Genomic DNA, 20,553 nt, shown 5'->3' on the forward strand with positions numbered 1-20,553 from the left:
CCTGTCTACAGAAACAGTCACTAGTCATCTCTAGGCCATAGCTGCCATGCAGGCCTGGTTTTTCCAGATCTTCCAGTTTTTTCAAGAAAAGCCCCAAATCAAGGTTTCCATGTGAAATCTGTCAATTTAATATTGGCTCAAATTGAAAGAAAACAAAACACGATGCAGGCAAAACAAGTCATATACACAGGTAATTCTTTCATAATCTCTAGCCTCATGACCCAGCTATTCTGCAGCCTCAGAGCTAAGTGGAACAGAGTTGGAAAATAAAATCCTCTATTGGCGTTAAGTGGTGTTACACACATCACCCCCTCTGCCAATCCCTCAGGTTAGTAGTCTGAAATAGGCTCTCTCTCTGAAAGTAGGCGGCTTTCACATACAGATGGTTATAAGCTAATAGTTCTTCAAGGAGTTTCTGGGCTCTTCTTCCAAAAGGTGAATTGTCAGACATGTCATTTTTTTTTTTTTAATAAATTTATTTATTTTAGTTGGGGGCTAATTATTTTACAATATGGTAATAGTTTTTGCCATACGTTGACATGAATCAGCCATGGGTTTACATGTGTTCCCCTTCCTGGCAGACATGTCATTTTTAACTGCTCTTCAATGGTCCACACCAGCAGAGCATGACCATGACCACATCAGCTGGTGGTCACTGTTGGCTGGCTTGTCAGACCACCAAACCCTGCCCTTGATCATGTTCAGTTGTGCTCCATCCCACTTTGACATAGTCACAAGCCACAGCAAATAGGTACAAGCTTGCATGCACATACATTAATTCCTCTATAATTAAAAATACCAGATAATAGTTTGCTGATCAATGAAATATTTATTCAGCACCTATGTGCCAAGCATTGTGCTAGGCACTGTGGTAGATACAAAAATGTAAGACTTGGTCCCTGCTCTTAAGGAGCTTACATTCTCAGGAAGGAGACAAGACTAACATACACGTACCAGCTAAGAACAATACAAGACAGCTTGGTCTAAGAGTATGTTGTACAGCCTTGAAGGGTCACAAGAATTCAGAGAAGATAAGACAATGAAATAGGCCCTACTGTCAAGGTTTGCAGAGGAGCCAGGAATGGGGCCAGGCCTTGAAGGACTGAAGAGAATTAAACTGAGGTCCCTGTTAGCTGGAAGTAGGAGTTGAGGTTCAGAGGAAGACAAAAAGTATACATTTGCTATGGGGGCTTACTAAGAAGTTACTGTGGATTTCTAAGCAGAGAAGTGACTTGATTATACAAAGTGCAACAAATTTTACGCAAACTTGTAAAACAGTAAGTAGTTTAGGGGGTAGACAGACTACAGAACACCGAAAAGAATGGCAATATCATGACTAGCAACATGGATGGCACTTACCTCTTAAAGGAAAACACAGTCACAACATAAAATGCAGGCTATCAAGGACAGATGACAATTCTAGGAGGTCCTTTACCCAACAAGTCAGTAACACCAACATTTCCTAACTTTCAAAGGCCCCAGAGACAGAGTGAGGGTTTCGTTACCAAGATCTAGGACTTGGGTGCTCTCTGCTTAGAGACTAAACAAGAGGTAAGAAAAATACTAGGACGCACAAGAGGGACACACAGGGAAAAGAACAAGTGGAAGGGAGAAACAAAGAGAAATCCTTAGTGGAAAAAACACACCAAAATGTATAAAGTGTATCTCCTATGGAGATACAATTTGCATGCCCATGTGTTGTTTTTTTTTTTAATGAACGTATACTGTATTTCTACAACAAAAAAGCTATGCCTTAGTCAGGTGCACCTTTCAGTGTTACTGGTGGAATACAGGAATCCTTTAAATTCTATGTATGTCAGGTAAATTAGTCACACAATCCCATGTATCAAATCTCACTTTTTGTTTGACTTAAGAAAAAGACATGTGTTCTGGAAGAACCTAACTCCAAAGTTAACTAAAGGAGAACAAATTTAACTAGAGAAATCTATTTCTAGCCCCAGAACAAAAACCCAACCTTCTAATTCAAGCTTTCTTGAACAGACAAAACTTAAGACTCCCATAAGGACTATATATTCTAAGATTGGCATTTAAAGATTTTTTTAAAAGTCACTTAGGGGAAAAAAAAGCAGTCCCATTAACCCATATTCCATAAAATTGCAACAACCATATTCAGTCACTGACTAGCAGCATGTACTTATATTAGGTTCCATTACTGATGTGTATTCCATTGAAAGGTATGAAAAATACTTTTCACTTCACAAATGATCTGAAAATGCCCATTTAAGATGTTTATTATGTTTAACCTAAACCTCATGTCCATCTTTCTAAGAGAACTCTCACACTCTAGAAAGCAACCACTTAACCAAGCTGGAACTATGGGGGAAATGTTTCCAGACCTACATGCTGTTTATTAAAACAATTTGAATTAATCTCTTTTCTGGGGTATTCATTCTATCCCTCTGAGTTCTCTGAATTACACGGTCTGATAACAAACTTGTTGAACCCCCAGGAGGTGAACATCTGGGGTTAAGCACTTACTGAACCACTGCTGACTTCTGTGAATCTGTCCTGTTTCTACCTGGTTAGGAAGGTAAACCAGGTACTTGGCTCTGAAGGCTTCTTGGCTTTTCATGAAGCAAGTGATAAATATTCACAAGCCAAAGACCCAGGAGCTATGTATCTTTGTATTTACTCATCTGGCTCCAGGATCAACATTCTAACTCGTTTTCCAGCTTTAAATATTGTTTTCCAAAATGGTGGCTGTGACTTGCCTTTCCCTGGATATTTCCAAATGGAGTAATAGAGTAAATAAACGAGACACCACATTAGCATCAAGCCTACCTGACTCTTCCACAGCAGAATTCCAGGATCTAGAACACCTAGATCCATCCTATCCTTCCCCCTCCACCCCCTGCCCCACATTGTCTGATACCTTAAGTATCATAAAACCCAAATGGAGAACAAACTATCTGGGCAACAGAAACAAATCTTCTTCCCACTGGAGCTGGCATTCTGGGTTAGTAAGAGGTGTGCACAGCCATGGCATCTCAGCCATGTATTTCCAATCTTGAAATGAAATCCAGTTGAAGGCCATGAAGACAGGGAGAGTGGGCATGGCGACTGCTCTGAGCGCACACCTGTGCAGGCGAGCTAGGAGACACGGTGATAATTTAAAAGATCACACACAAAAGCTTTAATTCAGTGAGAGAGAGATGGAACTCAGTTTTATTTCGTCCTCTCTGAAACTTCCATTTACACCATGGCCTCGTCTATCAAAGAGGAGGAGGAAGAGGAGGAAAACACTCTGCCCGTCACCACGGAACTCAAGTATCAAGTACTCATTCCTAAGAGGCGGCGGGGTATTTGTTGCTCCAGTTTTTTGGCTCCAAGAGATCACACATTCAGTACCAGTGTAGTGAGGAACCACTGGCAAACTGCTGAAAATGTCTTCTGGGTGAATCAGTGTGCCATTTCATAAAGTGCTTCTGGAGTTAAAATTCTTGTAGAGCCATCAAAAGTGTCCACACTTTTGCAACACAGAGGATAAAAGAATCCCAACGGGTGTGTCACTGAGTCCTTCCCAGCTGGGTCGTGTTCTTGGCACTGCTGCTTTAGCCGCCCAGGCGCTGGCCCTCACCCCACGCAAAGCCTCCTGGCCGCTCTTCAGGTAGTGGATTATAATTTGGATCTTCATCTGGTGTATCAAAAATAGCCTTCCTAAAAGACAGGCAACAGATATAATTTAGTCCCAGGGTCATCTTAGGTCCTAAATGCTACTCCAAGATCAAAAAGATCCCATAGGGTGTCCACCAATGGATAAGCACTTTGTCTGCCTACTAATGAAACAGTTCTCCTATTTTGAAGATATTCATAATTATTGCACATTTACATTAACTTTTACCCCCTTTACTAATTTTTACTATAAAAGCAATATATGGAATCATAGAGAAAACAGGAAACATATACAAGCAAGACATCCTCAATCCCCAGAGATAATTATGTTGGTGTTTTCAATATTATCCCAAAACGTTAACATATGAAATTTTACAAGTTAGATCACACACTCTGAAGTACTTCAGAGCCAGTGGGACAATATAAGCATCAAAATAAACAACAATGTTAAGGGATTATAAGCCATGAATAAAACAAGAAACCATGGATTCTTGCAGATATAAATGAACTCAAATTTTTTAAGAAAAAGCATGTTTTCCATAGTCTCAAAGTACCTCTTCACAAAATATTTAATGACAAAAGAGAAAAAAAAGTAACTTTGCCGTGGAGGAGCCCTGCAGATACCTTAATCAAGTAATCAAAGTGATTAGCACCACTCTGGCAAATTCAGCAAACTGAAACCCTGTGCCAGCAGGCTGCAATTAGAATGCAGTATCACTTCTCTGATGTTCCTGCAACAGACGAAAAACCTGCACCTCAATGTGAGGGAACATCAGACAAACCCAAACTGAGAGATGTTCTACAAAAATGGACTTCCAGTTTTCAAAAATGTGAATGTCATGAGGGTCAAAGCAAAACTGAGAAGCTGCTCCAAACTGAAGGAGACTAAACAGACATGACAACGAAGTGCAACACCTGAATCTGAACTGCATTCTTCTGCTATAAAAAAAAAATCAGGACAATTTCCCAAAGTGGAATTGGGTCTAAGGATTAACGTTTCTTTCCAGATTTTGACTGTGTAGAAGAAAATACACATTAAAGGGGATCATGGGGCAGTAGGTTAACAATTCACTTTCAAATACTTCTGGGAAAAAAGTCCTTGGTACTGTTTTGCAAGCTTCTGCAAGTCTGAAACTTGTTTTGAAATTTTAGAAAAAAATCATAGAGAACAATGAGACACCACTTTACAGCTATCAAACTAGGAAAAGGTAAATATAACATCTCCCACATTTTATGAAAATGTGGGGAAATGGACACATATGTTGCTGGTGGAAATGTAAACCTGAGTATCCATTCCAGATGGCAGTTTGGTGATAAACCCAACAGCTATTCTACTTGTAGGAATTTATCCTTTGAAAACAATCATGGAAGTGAGCAAAGGATGTGCCGCTACATGTGCTACACGGATGTGTAGCTCTAAGTCACCACTCCAATCATGGAGGGAAGAGCAAGAAGGATGTCAATGTCCATTGATGAGGGATTCGTAAATCGTGCTCCATTCATACTGGGGTATCAAGCAGCTGTTATAATTTTTGTCAGAAGTTTATGATGGAAAAATGATTATATTACAGTAGAAAGCTATGAGATAGCATTTTTTAAAATGTTTACAGACAGTAAAAGACTGACAAATACAGATCAAAAAGTACATCAAATCCCACCACTATTATATCTAAGTGGTGGGGTTATGGTGGATTTTACTTTCTTTTCAGTTATTCTACAACCAACATTTTATAAGAAAAACTCACATTTTCTTCCTTAAGTGAACTCTTCGCAATGCAGTACACCCCAAGGACACAAAATTCTGGCATAGAAGGAGGTGCTATGAATCAAAGCTCTACCCTCAGGACACCGAGGTATGGAAAAAGGAGAAGGGGCTTGCTTAAAATCATACAGCTGGCTGGCAGAACAAACAAACTATGTCTGGTTTCCAGCCAAGAGCTGTTTCTACTCTATTTCACTGCTTCCCTCTACCACCTGTTTGGAAGATCAGACATTCCACCTTTAGAAACCCTCCTTCAGTCAGCTTTTTGCCATCTTGCTACTTCACATCTCTAAACTAAGACAGCAGTCTACATGGAACCAGCAGGCTCCTCTCGGGGCCAGGAGGTACTGGCTGTCATGTGGGACAACAATTACCACGTTACCCTCAGGACACCCTGAGCCTCTGGCCACAACTCTGGTGCTTCCCACCCAATCCGAATGCTCCCGAACGGCAGCCAATTGCTCAATCTGTAAATACTGGCCTGAACTATGTGTGCTGGGAGCTTTGAGAGCCCCAAGAAAACAAGATCCCGGACCCTGCCAGTTTATCTGCAAGGAACACGTAACCTGGTGTTAAATACTCACAAAACAGATGGTGTTTTCAAAATTCTTATTCCTCCAGGTTGATTGGGAAATACATCTTCCAAGAAAAAATATATGTGTCCAACTGCAATACCTAGAGTTAACCAGAAATAAAGGATGAGGGAGAGGATTAGAATTTTGATTGCAGGTGGCTGTACCAATGGAAAATCTTTCTACTTAGGAAGAAATGTCAATATACTGGGATTCCCTGGCAGCTCGGCTGGTAATATATTTATGAAAAAATTGAAAATGAACATTATAGTCCTTGAGCATGAACTATCAAACAATCCTACAATAACTATATATGAAGGCCAGACAGAATTAACATGACAAGTATGACAAAATAAGTTTGCAAGTAAAATAATACAAAAAGCAGTGCCAAGAATCTTACCCAAGAGGTCGACAATGATTGAGTTCCCCAACAACAAGGAAAAGCCCATGAGCACCCAGGGTAGAAAGGGGGCCTGGAAATTCAGAAGGCCGAAGAAGTTCATGCGGACATATGGGTTCCTTCGGCTCCACACGTAGACAAGCATTATTGTAAAGGCCTGGCCCAAGAAAACTAAGCTCACAAACAAACCAAAAAGCTAGTGGTTGGCATCAAGGAAAACAGCAACATTAAGTGTTAACAGGGAAGACTGGGCAAGAGAACTAAGGATTGTGTTCTAACACAAATTTGAATTAGGAAAGGCAAGCAGTTGTTACATGTTTGGGGTGGGGAGCCTGAAAATAATTACCCCGAGTGATCAGGCAAAAACCTGCTTAGGCACCTGGATTGTTGCTACTTCAAATTAATATTCTGCTTTCATGAAGTTCTTGCCTCTTTGGAACATATGTTAATTCTTTGGTCAGTCATTACATGAAAGCTTGTTCACCATGAAGACTCTTACAGGTGAATCAAGCCAGCTGGGGCAAAACCATCTTGTCAGACAGGGCTCCCTTTAAGTTTGGTGACAATCACTATTATTGACAATTATTAAAAAAAAAAAAACCCAACTATCAGTTTTGATGGTGACCATATGAATGTCCTACCAACTTAGTTTAAAAGTGAAGTACACCTGGGGAGTCCCTGGCAGTCTAGTGGTTTTGACTCCATGCTCTCACTGACAAGGGCCTGGGTTCATTCCCTGGTCAGGAACCTGGGATTCCACAAGCCCCGCGACACAGCTGGAAAAAAAGAAAAGTGAAATACACCCACCAACCAGAATACATCTGAGATTTCTAATAGTAACCCAACTGGGTTCAAGTTTCTCAGACTTGCTCACAGGGGAAAAACACCCTGTGTAACCTCTAGGCTTAGACAAGCTGTTACATAAAGTGGGCTGTAAAATAAACAGGAGCTGAAGCTAAAATGGGGGGGGGAGGGGTGGCGAAGGGGCAGAGAGTTGATACTTTTATAAGTTCATTCCGAGTCTCTAGCCTCTAGTGCACTTCAGGAGACAGATGAAAAGCTTTAGGAAGAGAGAGGGAGTTCTTTAGTATTTTCCTGTGTTTGTTCTATTTGTCGAAGGATACGGTCATTAAGAATCCACCAAAAAGGAACATAAATACAAAGTCTGCTGTCCGACCTCGGAAAGAGCCTTCTTCTAGCATTCGACAGTAACGATATCTTAAGTTCCAAGTTAAGAAAATGTTAAGTACACAAATATGAAAAAAGTGAAATTGAATGTATCACCTAAGTACACTTGGACTCCCCCTTATTTGTGAGAAGACTTTGTTTCGGTAAGAGTGTTTATGAGTGGTATTATTGTTACTTCTCTTTTTCCAGGCATTCTAGGCAATGGCTGTGTTTTACAAAAACCGTTCCTGATTGGAGAACGAAGCCAGACGCCATATAAACATGCTTCAAATCTGTACTATCTTCCCACATTCAGCCACACCACAATCTACACCATCCTTGCTTTTTCACAAACTAACTTGGTGGAAATCCCCATCAAGAAGCCTAATGTGATAATCCGCTTTTTTTAAGGGCAGGGAGTTAAGCATTTCTATAACTCAGTCAATAAGGAGGCATTTCAATGAAAAAATTTAATTATTAGAAACTTACCAGAATGATGTATCATAGAGAAGACACAGGAATCTATCCCAGGGAAGGAAGCCTGTTACGTAACCCTACAAGGCTCTTTGGCTACTGCAAATGAGCTGAGCTGCAATTTCTCCCCTTCATCCAGGGGGTTGGGGTGCAGGAGAAATGCCCTGCCCGGTGGCCCCAATTACCATCTGACTACAGCAAAACCCTCCCTCTTTTTCAACAAACTGGAACATGGTGAGCCTGGCAGACAAAACACTGTCTTTCCAGCTGGCAGAACCAGCAACTGAGATCCAAGTAGATCTCAAGTTCTCCATCCCCCATGAACCCACTTCCAGGTTGGGCTTTATCACTTGGGACCCCTTGGTGTTATTTTGTAAGAACACCTCAATTAAATCACTCTGGTCTCCCTTGATCAGATCTGTAAGTGGCACATGGGCAGAAATGTAAACATTTTATAATTAAATACCTCCCATTTGAATAAACAGTGACCCTCAAACCCCCTCAAAACATTACTAACTGACCAACTATTCTGTGTATCACTGACCCAGTAGCCAAAAGTTATATCTGAGATGGTAACAAAAACAGCAGAGTTAATAGTTTCAAACTTAATACTGTATTTCCTAAGTAAAACTAAAGTTTCTATGCTAAACCCACTTAGTAAAGGATACAGAAAAATCATGTTAAATAAAAAATTGAATCCAACTGGCCCAAAAAATAAGAAATTGGTGATTAGCCTCCATATCTGTTAAAAGAAAAAAAAAAATCAAGAGAAAGACAGATTAAGTAAAATATACCAGGAAACATTTTCATATTAAGACAAGAGATAGCCTATGACTAAACAATGGTTGAAAGGCCACAAATAGGTGATTCTATTTTCTAAACTCAAAAGTGAGACACACAATCTGACACTGAATTTTTGTGCCACTTCAGTGAAAGTCTGAAAGATATCACTCGCCCCTGGAAAGTTCTAAGCCTGACAAGACAGAAAACTTGCAACTGTGACTGTATTAAGAAAAACAAACACAAAAATCCATACCATATGGTCAGGCAAATGATGGGAAAAGTATGATGGCAAGACTAGGTGAATCCATACACTAGGAAACAGAGCTTTCATACATGTAGTATCACAATCTAATGAACAATCTCAAGATACCAAAGGAAAATTACAGGATCTAACAGCAATTGTTTCTATATTAGCCATCAGAAACATCCACAGTAAAGAGTAATGCTAAAGCAAATACTCGAGTACTAGCCTGAACAAATAGCCAACTCACTACAAGTAAAGATCTAATACTGTAATAATTAGTTTAACTGGTAGATATGTAATTATTTTCAAACCCTGATATACTCTTCCCCACCCAAACCATCCATGCCTGCAGTAAGAACAACTACTCACAATGATAGAACACTTAACATTTAAAGTGTTTTAAAATATTGTTATCTCATGTGATTTTAATTATCCTGTGAGACGAGCAGGCTGGCAATACCATCCCCATTTCACACATCATGTAACTAAGAGACTTGGATGATTTTTCAATGGCCTGCCTAACAACGTCACACAGCTTGTACAGGGAGACTCCGAACTCAAAACCTAGAACTCCTAATTTCACACATGGTGTGAAGAGTTTAACCTCAGGCAAAATCAAGCCTTGTTTGTCTGGATGGAGCTAAAGCTCCTAGTGAAGGGCTTGTGAGTGGAGAAGGAAGTAGGCAGCGACTAGGGTTCATGAGAGTCCTTTATGATCATTAAATTCTTAAGAATTGCTAACTATTAAAGTTGAAACAACTCAGAACTGTTTACTGCATGCTAACTGCATCCAGGATTGTAGAGTCCTCAACCTTGTGAGGAGATAGGCATATAAACAAGTCCAAGTATGAGATGAGAGATATTAAAAAAAGTATTTACAGATACTCTAGGGACACAAAGGAGGATGAATCTGAGAAGGCTACACAAAAACTGCATAATGAAAGACAAGCTGGAGCTCGACGGGTATAAAGCGAATGAAACACCTCTGAGACAGAGGGAACAGCAGGTGTAGAAACAGAATTACTGGCTTTTGGGTCTCTCTTACTTCGACTATGGCCAATATGATGATTCTAGAACAAAAAAACGCATCTCTCTCTCTAGCATTCTAACTACTGGAAAGGATCGTCTCTCAATGTAATCTAATAAACTGGCGTTGTCTTAGATGTCAGTCTTCGTGAGGATGATGTGATCCCTGGGAGATGGATTAGAGCACTCACTGAGTTTCTGAACTGGACCACAGGGATAACACCAAGGTGGTGGCTGTGCCACATGGTGCTGAATGGACTAAATATGGACATCCTCTCTGACTCTCCCTAGACAACTAGCTGATCCGTCTCCCCTCAATCTGTAATACTAAATCTGAGCCAGTGATTCCTAAATATAGGAACTGGACGCATCAAATCAAAACCATGCAGGGAACTTTATAACATATCCTTGGTGATTCTGATTTGGTACATGCTGAGGATCTTGAGAATCTCTTTAAAAGTTCCAGGCTGCAGAATCACTGCTTCGTACTCCCCCATCCCTCACCAACACTTATAATCAAATATTCCCATTGAGTTATTTGAGATAGTATATGGCAGGATTAGCTACTAAAAAGAAAACAAGTTTAAAAACTGCAACATTAAATAGTGGTTGTGATAGGCCACTTACTTGAAAGTGTTTAAAGATTAATTCAGGATTGAAGTACAACTGAAAAGGTGTGATCAGTTCCAACTGCTGAAATAGAAAAACAGCTTCTTCAAGCAAGTCAATCAAGAACCAAAATATCATTTACTACAAAAGACTAGTAGTTCTGGCAATTTCCCACTCTCAGTCACTTAGACTGAATTATTTAAGTTTTATTTAAGCTGGAGGAAGGTTGGTAAAGACTTCTCTAGAACTGGTACAATTCTTTGCGTTCCCCAATACCTCACACAAAATAAAAGCCTGTTGTTTCAATAGCTGAGGCTGATGTGAAGGTATGGCAAGCAGGTGGTAATGTCTTAGATTCAGGGCAAGTAAGAGCAGCTGCTAGGATTACGCCCAACACACGGGCACCACCTAAAACAGCTGTGTGAAGCAACACAATTCACTTGAACCAAGACTCAATACCCTGCCACTGTGAGGGCTGGGTACTTCCAGCCAACCTCTATAACAGACTCTTTATTTCAAGACTTTTCCAGCTCAACAACTTCCACCTTTCTATCTTCAACGTCTACGTTTCTCCACTAAGCGGACCTTCCTCCCAGTAGTCACAAAGCATCATTTTGTGGATATGAGAACACCCTCGGAGTTCTCAGACACGTTTCCTGGGGGGCCGGCTCTCGCAGTCCTGACTTGGTACAGGTCCTGCCTTTATGTCTCAGAAACTGACCCGCAGTCCTGATCCTCCACCCCTCATGGAACACCACTCCTTTCTCTGGATCACTGGATAGTGATCACTTACGGGACGACTCTGAACCCCAGAGTGAGCCCTGTACGCCTCCACCCACCCTTGAGACCAACCCCTCTGAGCTTCCCCAAGGCCCAAACCCCAGGTTCCCGAGGACCCGGGCATATCCAGTACAGCTCATGAGAAGCTGGCGCTGCAGCTGCTCACCACAGCGGCGGTGGTGAGGACGCAGGCGGTGGTGTAGGCGCGGCTGACCGGTGGGATCTGCAGGTACTCCAGCCTGAGGCTCTGGTACGCCATCTTCCCCACCGCCGCCGGCCCCCCCCATCCCCCACTTCCCCTTCCGCCAGTCCGTCCCAGCGGCGGGGCGGGATCAGGGCGGAACCAGAGCGGGGCACTCCCCGTTACGCTGCTATCCAATCAGCGCTGAACAACCGTCCAGCCACCAACCGCTAGAGCCCGAAGAAAAGCACATCCGCCAATCACGAGTTGCGTTTCCGCGGAGGCCCAGCCTAGCTTCTCCACCCACCACCGTCTCGGGGAAGGCAGTGAGTACCGATTCCTTCTGCCAATCCGCGCCGGCCACAGCTAGCTTTCCCGCCCGGCCCCTTTCCGTCACCAATCTAGGTGGCCCCCTCCCCGGACAGTCGGCCAATCAGGAGCGCGGTGGCATCCTGCCCTTGCTGTCGTTCGCTAAAGCAGATAGCGGTCAGAATTTGGGGGAGTCAACCGCGCCACCTATCTCTGGCAGCCTGCGGTGGTTTAAAGGAGGTGGCGGGAAGCTGTGTTTGGTCGAATTCATCACTCTTATAGTCGCCTGGGTAAGTGCCACGGGGCTGCATTTTCTCTGAAGAGGAGCGGGAACAGGTGGCAGTCGGTGGGGCGCCATCCCGGGCGCTAGAGCAGCCTGATGGAGCAGCGTCGCCGGCGGGCCGCGAACCTCCACCCTGAAGGTCCCGGCATGCAGCGGGGGCGCGGGGACTGTCGGGAGACAGTTCTCCAGCCGGAAGTAGTTCATGCCTGGAGGTTTCTGGAGCTTCGGCTCCTCAACTCGCTCAGGTTCCCTGTGCCCTTCCCGCCTATCACTTGCGAATATCGGTTCAAGCCGTACTCACCCTGCCCTCAGGAAATCTAAGGCTTGCAGAGAAAATAGGCTTGTGATAATAGTATCCTAAAGCAGGACTTGGGGTCGCAAAGAGTCGGTCACGACTGAGCGACTTGAGCTGAACTGAAAGCAGGACTTGATCAGTGCCCGAAGAGAGGCCCTGTTGGTTTAAAGGTGGAGTTTTTAGTTTGGAGGCTTGATTAGGATTGGGTAGAGCTCATGAAAAGCAGTCCAGCATTGGTAGAAACTGCTGAAGCAAGAGTTTCAGAGAATCTTGCTGTAACAAATTGTTGGCGATATTCCCTGGAGTAGGAAATGGCAACACACTTCAGTATTGTTGCCTGGAAAATTCCATGGACAGAGGCGCCTGGCGGCCTGCAGTCCGTGGGATCTAAAGAGTCAGACACGGAGAGAGCACGCTCCCACGCACGCCACGCATCCCATTTAAGAGTTCATCAGTCTTTGGCTGGGGGTTTCATAATGAACAATCAAAACATTTGGACAGTGAAAATATTATTCTGGTCTAGAATAGTAGAGTCATGCTAATGTAAACAGTAAGTTGTTGGGGGGTGGGGCAAGGAGACTCTTGGGTAGTTTCAGTCCTCAGTGTTCATCCAGTGTGTGTGTATGGGTGGGGGGTTAGATGGTTTTGGTTTTCAAGAAACAACGCTGTAAAACCATTTTACCAGATTGGCAAAAATTAGAAATATTATTACTTCAATTATGCTTATGTAAGGTACTTAAAAAGGAGGATAGTGGTTAGTAAAGGTCAGATGATGAAAGTCCTTGTAAGCCATGTGAAAAAGTTTAAAAATGATCCTGAAGGCGTAGGGAAGTGTTGAGGAAGTTAAAATCCTGTTAATCCACAGAATCCTCTCCACAACACAAAGAAGAGAAAGCAGTTCTATTACTGAATAAGCGTATCCAGATTATAATTCATTAGAGATAATCTGTAAATGAGATTACAGAGACAGAAATTCTACCCTATTTATACTGCTAAGCCATTACAACCATTCTATTTTTAGCCATTACATAAATTCTCACGATTAACAGCACAGTCTTATAAAAAGATTTGACAGCACCACTTGCTTCAGATTGTTTGATAAGGTTCATCCTAAATTTGCCTGGTAATTGAGGTAGCCATTTGTTTTAGCTAATTTGTCTGCAGGAATAATGAAACTTCTTTTATTTCTATGACAAGTATCTGCTAACAGCCCAAAAAAGGTCCCTAGGTTAAACACCCACAGTGACAGGGAGATAGGAATGCTATTTGCCTAGATGTTTACATTTGAAAGGAATGACTCCCAGACCCTTAAGAAAATGCTAGGGTTGTAAAGCTTACTGGAGGCTTGCTCAGCTTCTAGTAATTTTTCAGATGGCAAGATTGGAAGGACAAGGGAGTTGACATTGGCAAAGAAGTGGTTGACGTGATGGATCATGAAGCCTAAAGTGGAGCGGGGAAGTGAAGTGGGAGAGACTAAAAAGAGAGGCTCAGAAGATTAAGATATAATATGAATATAGGAATGAGTGTTGGAAGACTAGCGTATGAGGTTGTGGTCAAAAAGTAGGAGAGTTGGGGAGAGAAGTTAACAAATGTCAATACCCAGGTCACTGAAAGAGTGGAGATGAAGGTCTGAAAAAGTGGAGATGAAGAACTGAGTTTCTAGGGCATTGGTTAGATCATCACTGTAAATCTGAATGTTGTCTGGGGTGATAACAGAATTCAGAAGGCTGAGTCACTGGCCAGAAGCCTCAGTAATTGAGAGGTGAGGGAAATGGACAAAGAGGAGGAAGAAGGGAGGTGATAGGCTGATGAGAGTCTCAGAGAGGCAGGATTTGTATCCTGTTGTGGATGTGTGAGGCTGGAAGTAGCATCAGGTATCAAGGAACATAAACTTCATGGTTTTTGTTTGCTGCTTTGTTTTGTTTGTTTTGCTGTCTGTAATGTAATTTGTTACTTTTTTTAAACAAATGAAAATTTTTCTTATTACATTTGCAGCTTGTTCACAATCAAAATTAACAAAGCAAAACCAAAAAAAACCCACCAAGATGTCTGTTGATCCAATGGCCTATGAGGCCCAGTTCTTTGGCTTCACACCGCAGACTTGCATGCTTAGGATCTACATTGCCTTTCAAGACTACCTGTTTGAGGTGATGCAGGCTGTTGAACAGGTTATTCTAAAGAAGCTGGATGGCATCCCAGACTGTGCGATTAGCCCAGTCCAGATTCGCAAGTGCACAGAAAAGTTTCTTTGCTTCATGAAAGGACGTTTTGATAACCTTTTTGGCAAAATGGAGCAACTCTTCTTACAGTTGATTTTGCGGATTCCCCCAAACGTCTTGCTTCCAGAAGATAAATCTCAGGAGACACATTCTTACAGTGAGGAAGAATTCCACCTTCTCCAAAAAGAAATTGAACAGTTACAGGAGAAGTATAAGACTGAATTGTGCACTAAGCAGGCCCTTCTTACAGAATTAGAAGAGCAAAAAATCGTTCAGGCCAAACTCAAACAGACATTGTCTCTGTTTGATGAACTTGAAAACGTTGGCAGAGACCATGGGGCTAATGATTTTAGGGAGGGCTTGGTGTTCCTGATCCAGAACTCCAGAAGACTCCAGAATATCAGAGAGAATGTGGAAAAGGAAGGCAAACGATTGAAAATATCTTGATTTCTCAATAGAAAAAGGAGTTTCTCAGAAGGTGGACTGGGATTTATATCGATGATATTCTTAATCCTAGTGAACTGTGTATTTTTGGGAGGGTTTCTTTGTTCACACTTTTTTATATTCCACATCCTCCTCTTTTTTAGTCCACTCTCCTGAAGCATCTGTGTTTTATGTTGAACTAATCTTTGAAGCATCTCTGCCTAGAGGTCTGTAATGGGTGAGAAGGGATTCTTGGTTCATTAAGAACTCATTTGGGGGCATGACTGAAGAAGTGAAGCTTTCCCTGGCCATTCAAAGATAGTTGTAAAAGTTGTACCTTGGTCGTGAGTCCTTTGTAACCTTGACCTTTTTGACTTACTCTTTGGATGAAATGAAATGACACAAAGGTTAAGTGGGTGTCTTCTTTATTAACCAGCTACCACACTGTGGGACCAGAGAAGGCAATGGCACCCCACTCCAGTACTCTTGAATGGAAAATCCCTGGAGCCTGGTAGGCTGCAGTCCATGGGGCTGCTAAGAGTCAGACACGACTGAGTGACTTCACTTTCACTTCTCACTTTCATGCATTGGAGAAGGAAATGGCAACCCACTCCAGTGTTCTTGCCTGGAGAATCCCAGGGACCGGGGAGCCTGGAGGGCTGCTGTCTATGGGGTCGCACAGAGTCGGACACGACTGAAGCGACTTAGCAGCAGCAGCAGCACACTGTGGGACAGCCAACACAGACTGGTTGTTCTTGCCCAGTAACTTTTCTCACACGAGGAGGTTAATAACTAGCTGAAAGAAGCAAGTAGCAGAAAAAACAACCATGACCTTTAGAAAGAAGAAAGAAGTTGTTTGTTTCTAAGATAAATCCTTGATGATGTTAAAAAGTTTAATGTCTTGGAGCCCAGCAATGGAAGACATTGGGACAAAAAGGAAGCATCTTACTGGCATAGAAAAGGAAGCCTGGAACATACTGAATTGCAAAGATTATATTAACTGACTATTAGGTATATATACCATTTTTTGGTCATACTTCAGTTAGTTTTGGAATCTGCCTTGAACCTAATATTTAATTAACTTATTTACTCACACTCATAGAAACTCTCAGTGGTAAATTTTAGCTGTATCTTGTGCTTAAATTCAATGGAACCTAATATTTCCTTTTGTAACTAATCCATGTAAAATGTTAGATCACCCATGGAAAGGGGAGAAATGGCAATAGCTGCTCTTAAGGTATTACTTGCCTTCCATCTCTTCCTAAAGAACAGAATTTGAAGTTTCTCCTTTATATAGAAGTGTAAGTTAGGGTATTCATATTTGCAATTAAATATTCATCAGTATAAGAAACCTATGTTTACCTGGAATACAATCCTGTACATTAAATATGTATATTTTAAAAGCTTTGATTTATGATATTCTGCTGTATTTAATGTCATGGTGTGTGTCTCAGTGTGACTTTTTAGCTGAATGATCCTTTAAAATCATCATCATTATTATTTACATTTGGAGCTTATTTAAAATCTGGGACTTCCCTGGTCCACTGGGTAAGACTCCAAGCATCCATGGCAGGGGGTGCAGTTTCAGTCCCTGGTCAGGGAACTAAGATCCCACATGCCTCAAGGTGTGGCCAAAAAAAATAAGGGATGGGGTTGTGTGAATTGGAAACAATGGGACCACATTTTTGGAGAACAGTAGGCCATGTATTGGGATTCAGTGCTTAGTCAGTATCAAAGGACAGTAAAGATCCAGTATCCAAGATTGTAAACTGGAAAAAAAAGTGGTACATGTTGTACCTTGGAGACTTAATTTTGGAGAACACTGCCTTTTATTGGGGGTAAATTATTGTAGTCAACTGGCTGCACAGTGCAGGCGATGTTGGGAAATGGTAGGTGTTACACTTTTGGTACTGAAATAAAGGGTCCAGGTATCAAGGCAGGTAGTGATATGGGATTCTGGGGAAATAGAACTGGGAAATGACAAGGTCCTGCTGTCAGCAAACACTGAGCTTATAAAGGTACAAGCTGGTGAATTGGGGGAAATTCTAGAGCTCAGTGCGGGGACTGTTAGGGGGTGGAAGTGTCTTGATAAAAGAGGCAAATGGGGACTGAATACTGAGGGCAGTGAGTAATGTCACTAGGGCACAGAGGCCTGCTGTCACACAGCAGAACTGGACTCTGGTATGCTGTCAGGACATGAGATGGAGAAGATACCATTTAGAGGTCTGTATAGCTATTTAGCTATCTGCTTCCCTTGTGGCTCAGTTGGTGAAGAATCCTGCAATGCGGGAGACCTGGGTTGGGAAGATCCCCTGGAGAAGGGAAAGGCTACCCACTCCATTATTCTGGCCTGGGGAATTCCATAGACTGTATAGTCCATGGAGTTGCAAAGAGTCGGACACTACTGAGTGACTTTCACTTTCTTTTTATAGCTATTTAGTGGAGAGAGACGCTGTATCTTGGAATGCTGGGTAATGGGATGAAATTGGTTTTGGAGGGACAGTAGCGACGTGAAGATTATGGGGTGAAATTTGAAGCGGAATAGGAAGTTTGGTGGGCTCACTGCATAGTTGGAAATGAATAAAGGACAGAAATAGAGGAGACTGAAAAATAATTTATTCCATCAGAGGTACCACAATTGCAGACATTTCCAAGGAAAGTATACGCTGTAGTAGAAAGCTATGTTTTGACATTAAACATTCATGAGAAAACAGAGACGGGATGTGGGTAAATAACCTGCCAAGGTGGGTTTTGGTATTAGGCCTTTTGGGTATGAGATGACAAACCCCTAGGGGTTGGGTGATTTCCTAGCGCGAATTCTCGCCAATCAGAAATCTTCTCAATCCCTTTTGCGAGGCTCTGGAAGGGCTCCGGGCCAGGATAAGCAACCCCCGCCCCCGCAGTTCCTAAAGACGCAAGGGCGACCCTCTCTTGGACCCCCAGCCAGGGCCCCAAGCCTCATTTCGCGCAGCGCAGCGCTCAAGCTATGGGCCCGCGCGTCCCTGGAAGTCTGCAGCCCCTGGTCCCAAGCGTTCAGGACACGACGAGAGCGTGACTTCCTGGCAGAACAGCTCCTTCAGCCTTGTTTCCCCTCGGTCCCGACATCGATAGCGTCATCAAAGCCTAAGGCAGGGAAAATGCAGTCCAGGTGAGCTCAAGTCTCTGAGGAGGTGGTACGCTACCCCGACAAACGCCACTCACTGTGTGCTGCGCTCTTGTGACGTTCGCTGCGCGATCAGGTCCGCCAGCTCCCACGCGCCGGGCTCTGCGCCGGCTCGGAATGGGGTGGGGCACAGCTGGCTCCCGGGAGGGGGGTCGGGCGATGCAGCATCACAGGGCTCCGGCCCAGCCCGGGCCAGGGCGCCGACCCTCCCCGCGTGGCCCTCTCTGGAAGGCCGCGGGCCCGGGTCGGCTCATCCCTTAAAAAACAGAAGGTTGGACTCGCTGTACACGCCCCAGACACAGAACGACAGGCTCCCTCTGCGTTCCCCCACCTCACACAGCGGTAGGGTCCAGAGACATTATCCTCACTATAAATGGGGATCAATCTCACCGCGAAGACTCTAAACGTTGGAGTCTGACTGTATTCCCGTCCCCTCGTCCCCAGATGCTTATTTCATTAGCGACAGCTGCTTTGGATGTTTCTACTGATGGACAGTTAGACAAAGGTGGTGACAAGCAGAGAAGAAAAGACACAAGCGTCAAAAGCTAGACGAAGGGGTCTCCAGGCACAAAATGCTGAGCACTTCCTTTCCCTTCCCTCCTGCCTCAGCCCTGCGCGCATCCCGTCTCGCCCCCGCCAATCAGGCAAGCTGTAAATGGATATAAGTAAAGATGCAGGAGGTGATGGAGAAGGCGATGGCCGCGTAGATAAAGATGGAGAGGTGCGGAAAATGGTCGAGATAGCAGCCTTTGTCCAATGGAGGGGCCTCTTCCTGGGGCTGGGGGCGCGTCACGCCCTTAGGGAGCTGCCCGGGGCGGGCCCCCTGCGCCTTCCCGCCAGTGCGCCGACCCGCCTTCCTGCCCCCGGCCCAAGCCGACTTGGGCCCACGGACAGCGGGGGGCTCTTCCGGAGGAGCCTTGTCAAACAGGCCTTCGGAGTCAGAGTCGGGGTCCGGGCGAAGCTGCTCGGGGTCCCAGGGTTTGCGCTGAAAGAGTTGGTCAGCCATGGGCGAGGAATGCGGGGAGACGGGTATGTGGGTTCTGAGTGGTCCCGTCCTGGCAAAGTCTAGGCGCAGTGGGCGGCGACGGCGGGGCTGCGGCTGTATTTCAACCACCCGGGTAGGGGCGGAGCCGGGGGCCTCTGCAGGGTCTGCGCCACGTCTGTCTAAGTCGTGGAACCTCTTGTTTCTGGCTCGCGCTTCAGCTCCCAGCCTGTTGCAGAGGTTGGCTGTCCGGGTTCAACCTCCAGGATGCTCCAGGGCTGGCGCCTCAGGAGTCTCTGTGTAACCTGGCTTGTTTCCATGGCAAACTGACCCGGGGGGCGGGGGATGGGGGGTGACGCAGGAAGCCGGTGGGGGTGCGAGCTGCTAACTGGGACCCGGGAGGGCGAAAAGGGGACTTGGGGCCGAAGAGGCTGAAATGCAGACGGGCAGGATCCCAGTTCCACGCGGAGCTCCCTGGGGGTTTATTTCTCCTTTCAAAAGAAATATTATGTGATCTTTTTTAATTTAAAAATTTAATACATAAAGAAACTAATACATAATCTTTGTAGAAAATGGCGAAAGTTTGAAAACACTGTTGCAAAAAGGGTAACAATATAAAGTCTCCCACAGTCTCAAGCCCAGAGGTAGTACAGTCAGCAGTGGTGGTGCTTTTCTTCCTGCTCCTTCCCCACGAAGGCAGTATCCCAACCTTTTGGGCGTATCACATATGATTAGAAGATTAGGAACAAATACTTTCAAAGATCGCCTGAACTGAGCAGCCTGCTTCCCCACCGCCACCCTACCCAGGGTCCTCTTGGCATCTGCAAGAGTCTTCCACGGGTTCCATTGGTCTACCACAGATGGCTGGGTACCACCATCTTCTGACATGTCTGTTGCACCCACGTTTCCAGAGCTGGTTGGTGTTCCCTTGTGGAATTGGGGAGAGCAGCCACTAGGAGTTACTTGGGTCCCAGTGGTTGGGAGGGGTACATGGCAGGCCCTGCCAGTTACCACAGACCCAGCTCTGCCATTCAGGAACTCATTCCCTCTGGCAACTGAAAGGCGCGCGGGAACCAGAACTAGCATGCTGAAACAATGTCACCAGGGTGCTGTCTCTCTCCATCTCACAGAGCTGTCAGGGACTTCTTGTGGGGCCAGAGTCTACCACATAGTGCATAGTGGTAGGTACTCAGATAAAATTGGTTGAATGAATGAATTGCAGTGAACGAATGGTTGTTGGCAGCAGCA

The 20,553-nt window shown here is 44.1% G+C and overlaps 3 protein-coding genes across 10 annotated transcripts; 1 reads left to right on the forward strand and 2 right to left on the reverse strand.

The window, feature by feature from the left end:
* Nucleotides 1-3,158: 3,158 nt before the first annotated feature.
* Nucleotides 3,159-11,742, reverse strand: DERL2 (derlin 2). 8 transcript variants are annotated; one of them, XM_081579088.1, is made up of 8 exons: nt 11,617-11,735; nt 10,689-10,751; nt 8,677-8,750; nt 7,492-7,585; nt 6,368-6,563; nt 5,980-6,070; nt 4,258-4,364; nt 3,159-3,678 (listed from the first exon to the last, which is right to left on the reverse strand). In XM_081579088.1, the coding sequence occupies exons 1-7, from the start codon at nt 11,707-11,709 to the stop codon at nt 4,280-4,282; spliced, it is 696 nt and encodes a 231-aa protein (XP_081435214.1). In that variant the 5' UTR covers nt 11,710-11,735; the 3' UTR covers nt 3,159-3,678; nt 4,258-4,279. The 8 variants fall into 8 exon arrangements, 7 of the variants coding, with proteins under 7 accessions (XP_081435214.1, XP_081435213.1, XP_081435209.1 ...); XM_081579087.1 differs by having other exon boundaries at nt 10,689-10,754; XM_081579083.1 differs by lacking the exon at nt 4,258-4,364 and having other exon boundaries at nt 10,689-10,754; nt 11,567-11,742.
* Nucleotides 11,743-12,120: 378 nt separating this feature from the next.
* On the forward strand, nt 12,121-16,563 carry MIS12 (MIS12 kinetochore complex component). The gene is made up of 2 exons (XM_081579091.1): nt 12,121-12,230; nt 14,514-16,563. The coding sequence occupies exon 2, from the start codon at nt 14,564-14,566 to the stop codon at nt 15,182-15,184; it is 621 nt and encodes a 206-aa protein (XP_081435217.1). The 5' UTR covers nt 12,121-12,230; nt 14,514-14,563; the 3' UTR covers nt 15,185-16,563.
* Nucleotides 16,564-17,756: 1,193 nt separating this feature from the next.
* SMIM48 (small integral membrane protein 48) lies at nt 17,757-19,384 on the reverse strand. Its single transcript, XM_081579092.1, has 2 exons — nt 18,362-19,384; nt 17,757-18,283 (listed from the first exon to the last, which is right to left on the reverse strand). The coding sequence occupies exon 1, from the start codon at nt 19,327-19,329 to the stop codon at nt 18,964-18,966; it is 366 nt and encodes a 121-aa protein (XP_081435218.1). The 5' UTR covers nt 19,330-19,384; the 3' UTR covers nt 17,757-18,283; nt 18,362-18,963.
* Between the last annotated feature and the right edge of the window lie 1,169 nt (nt 19,385-20,553).

This window comes from Giraffa tippelskirchi, chromosome 3 (genome assembly GCF_054371585.1).
Source record: "Giraffa tippelskirchi isolate mGirTip1 chromosome 3, T2T-mGirTip1v1.2.pri, whole genome shotgun sequence".
In the NCBI taxonomy this organism is placed as follows: domain Eukaryota; kingdom Metazoa; phylum Chordata; class Mammalia; order Artiodactyla; family Giraffidae; genus Giraffa; species Giraffa tippelskirchi.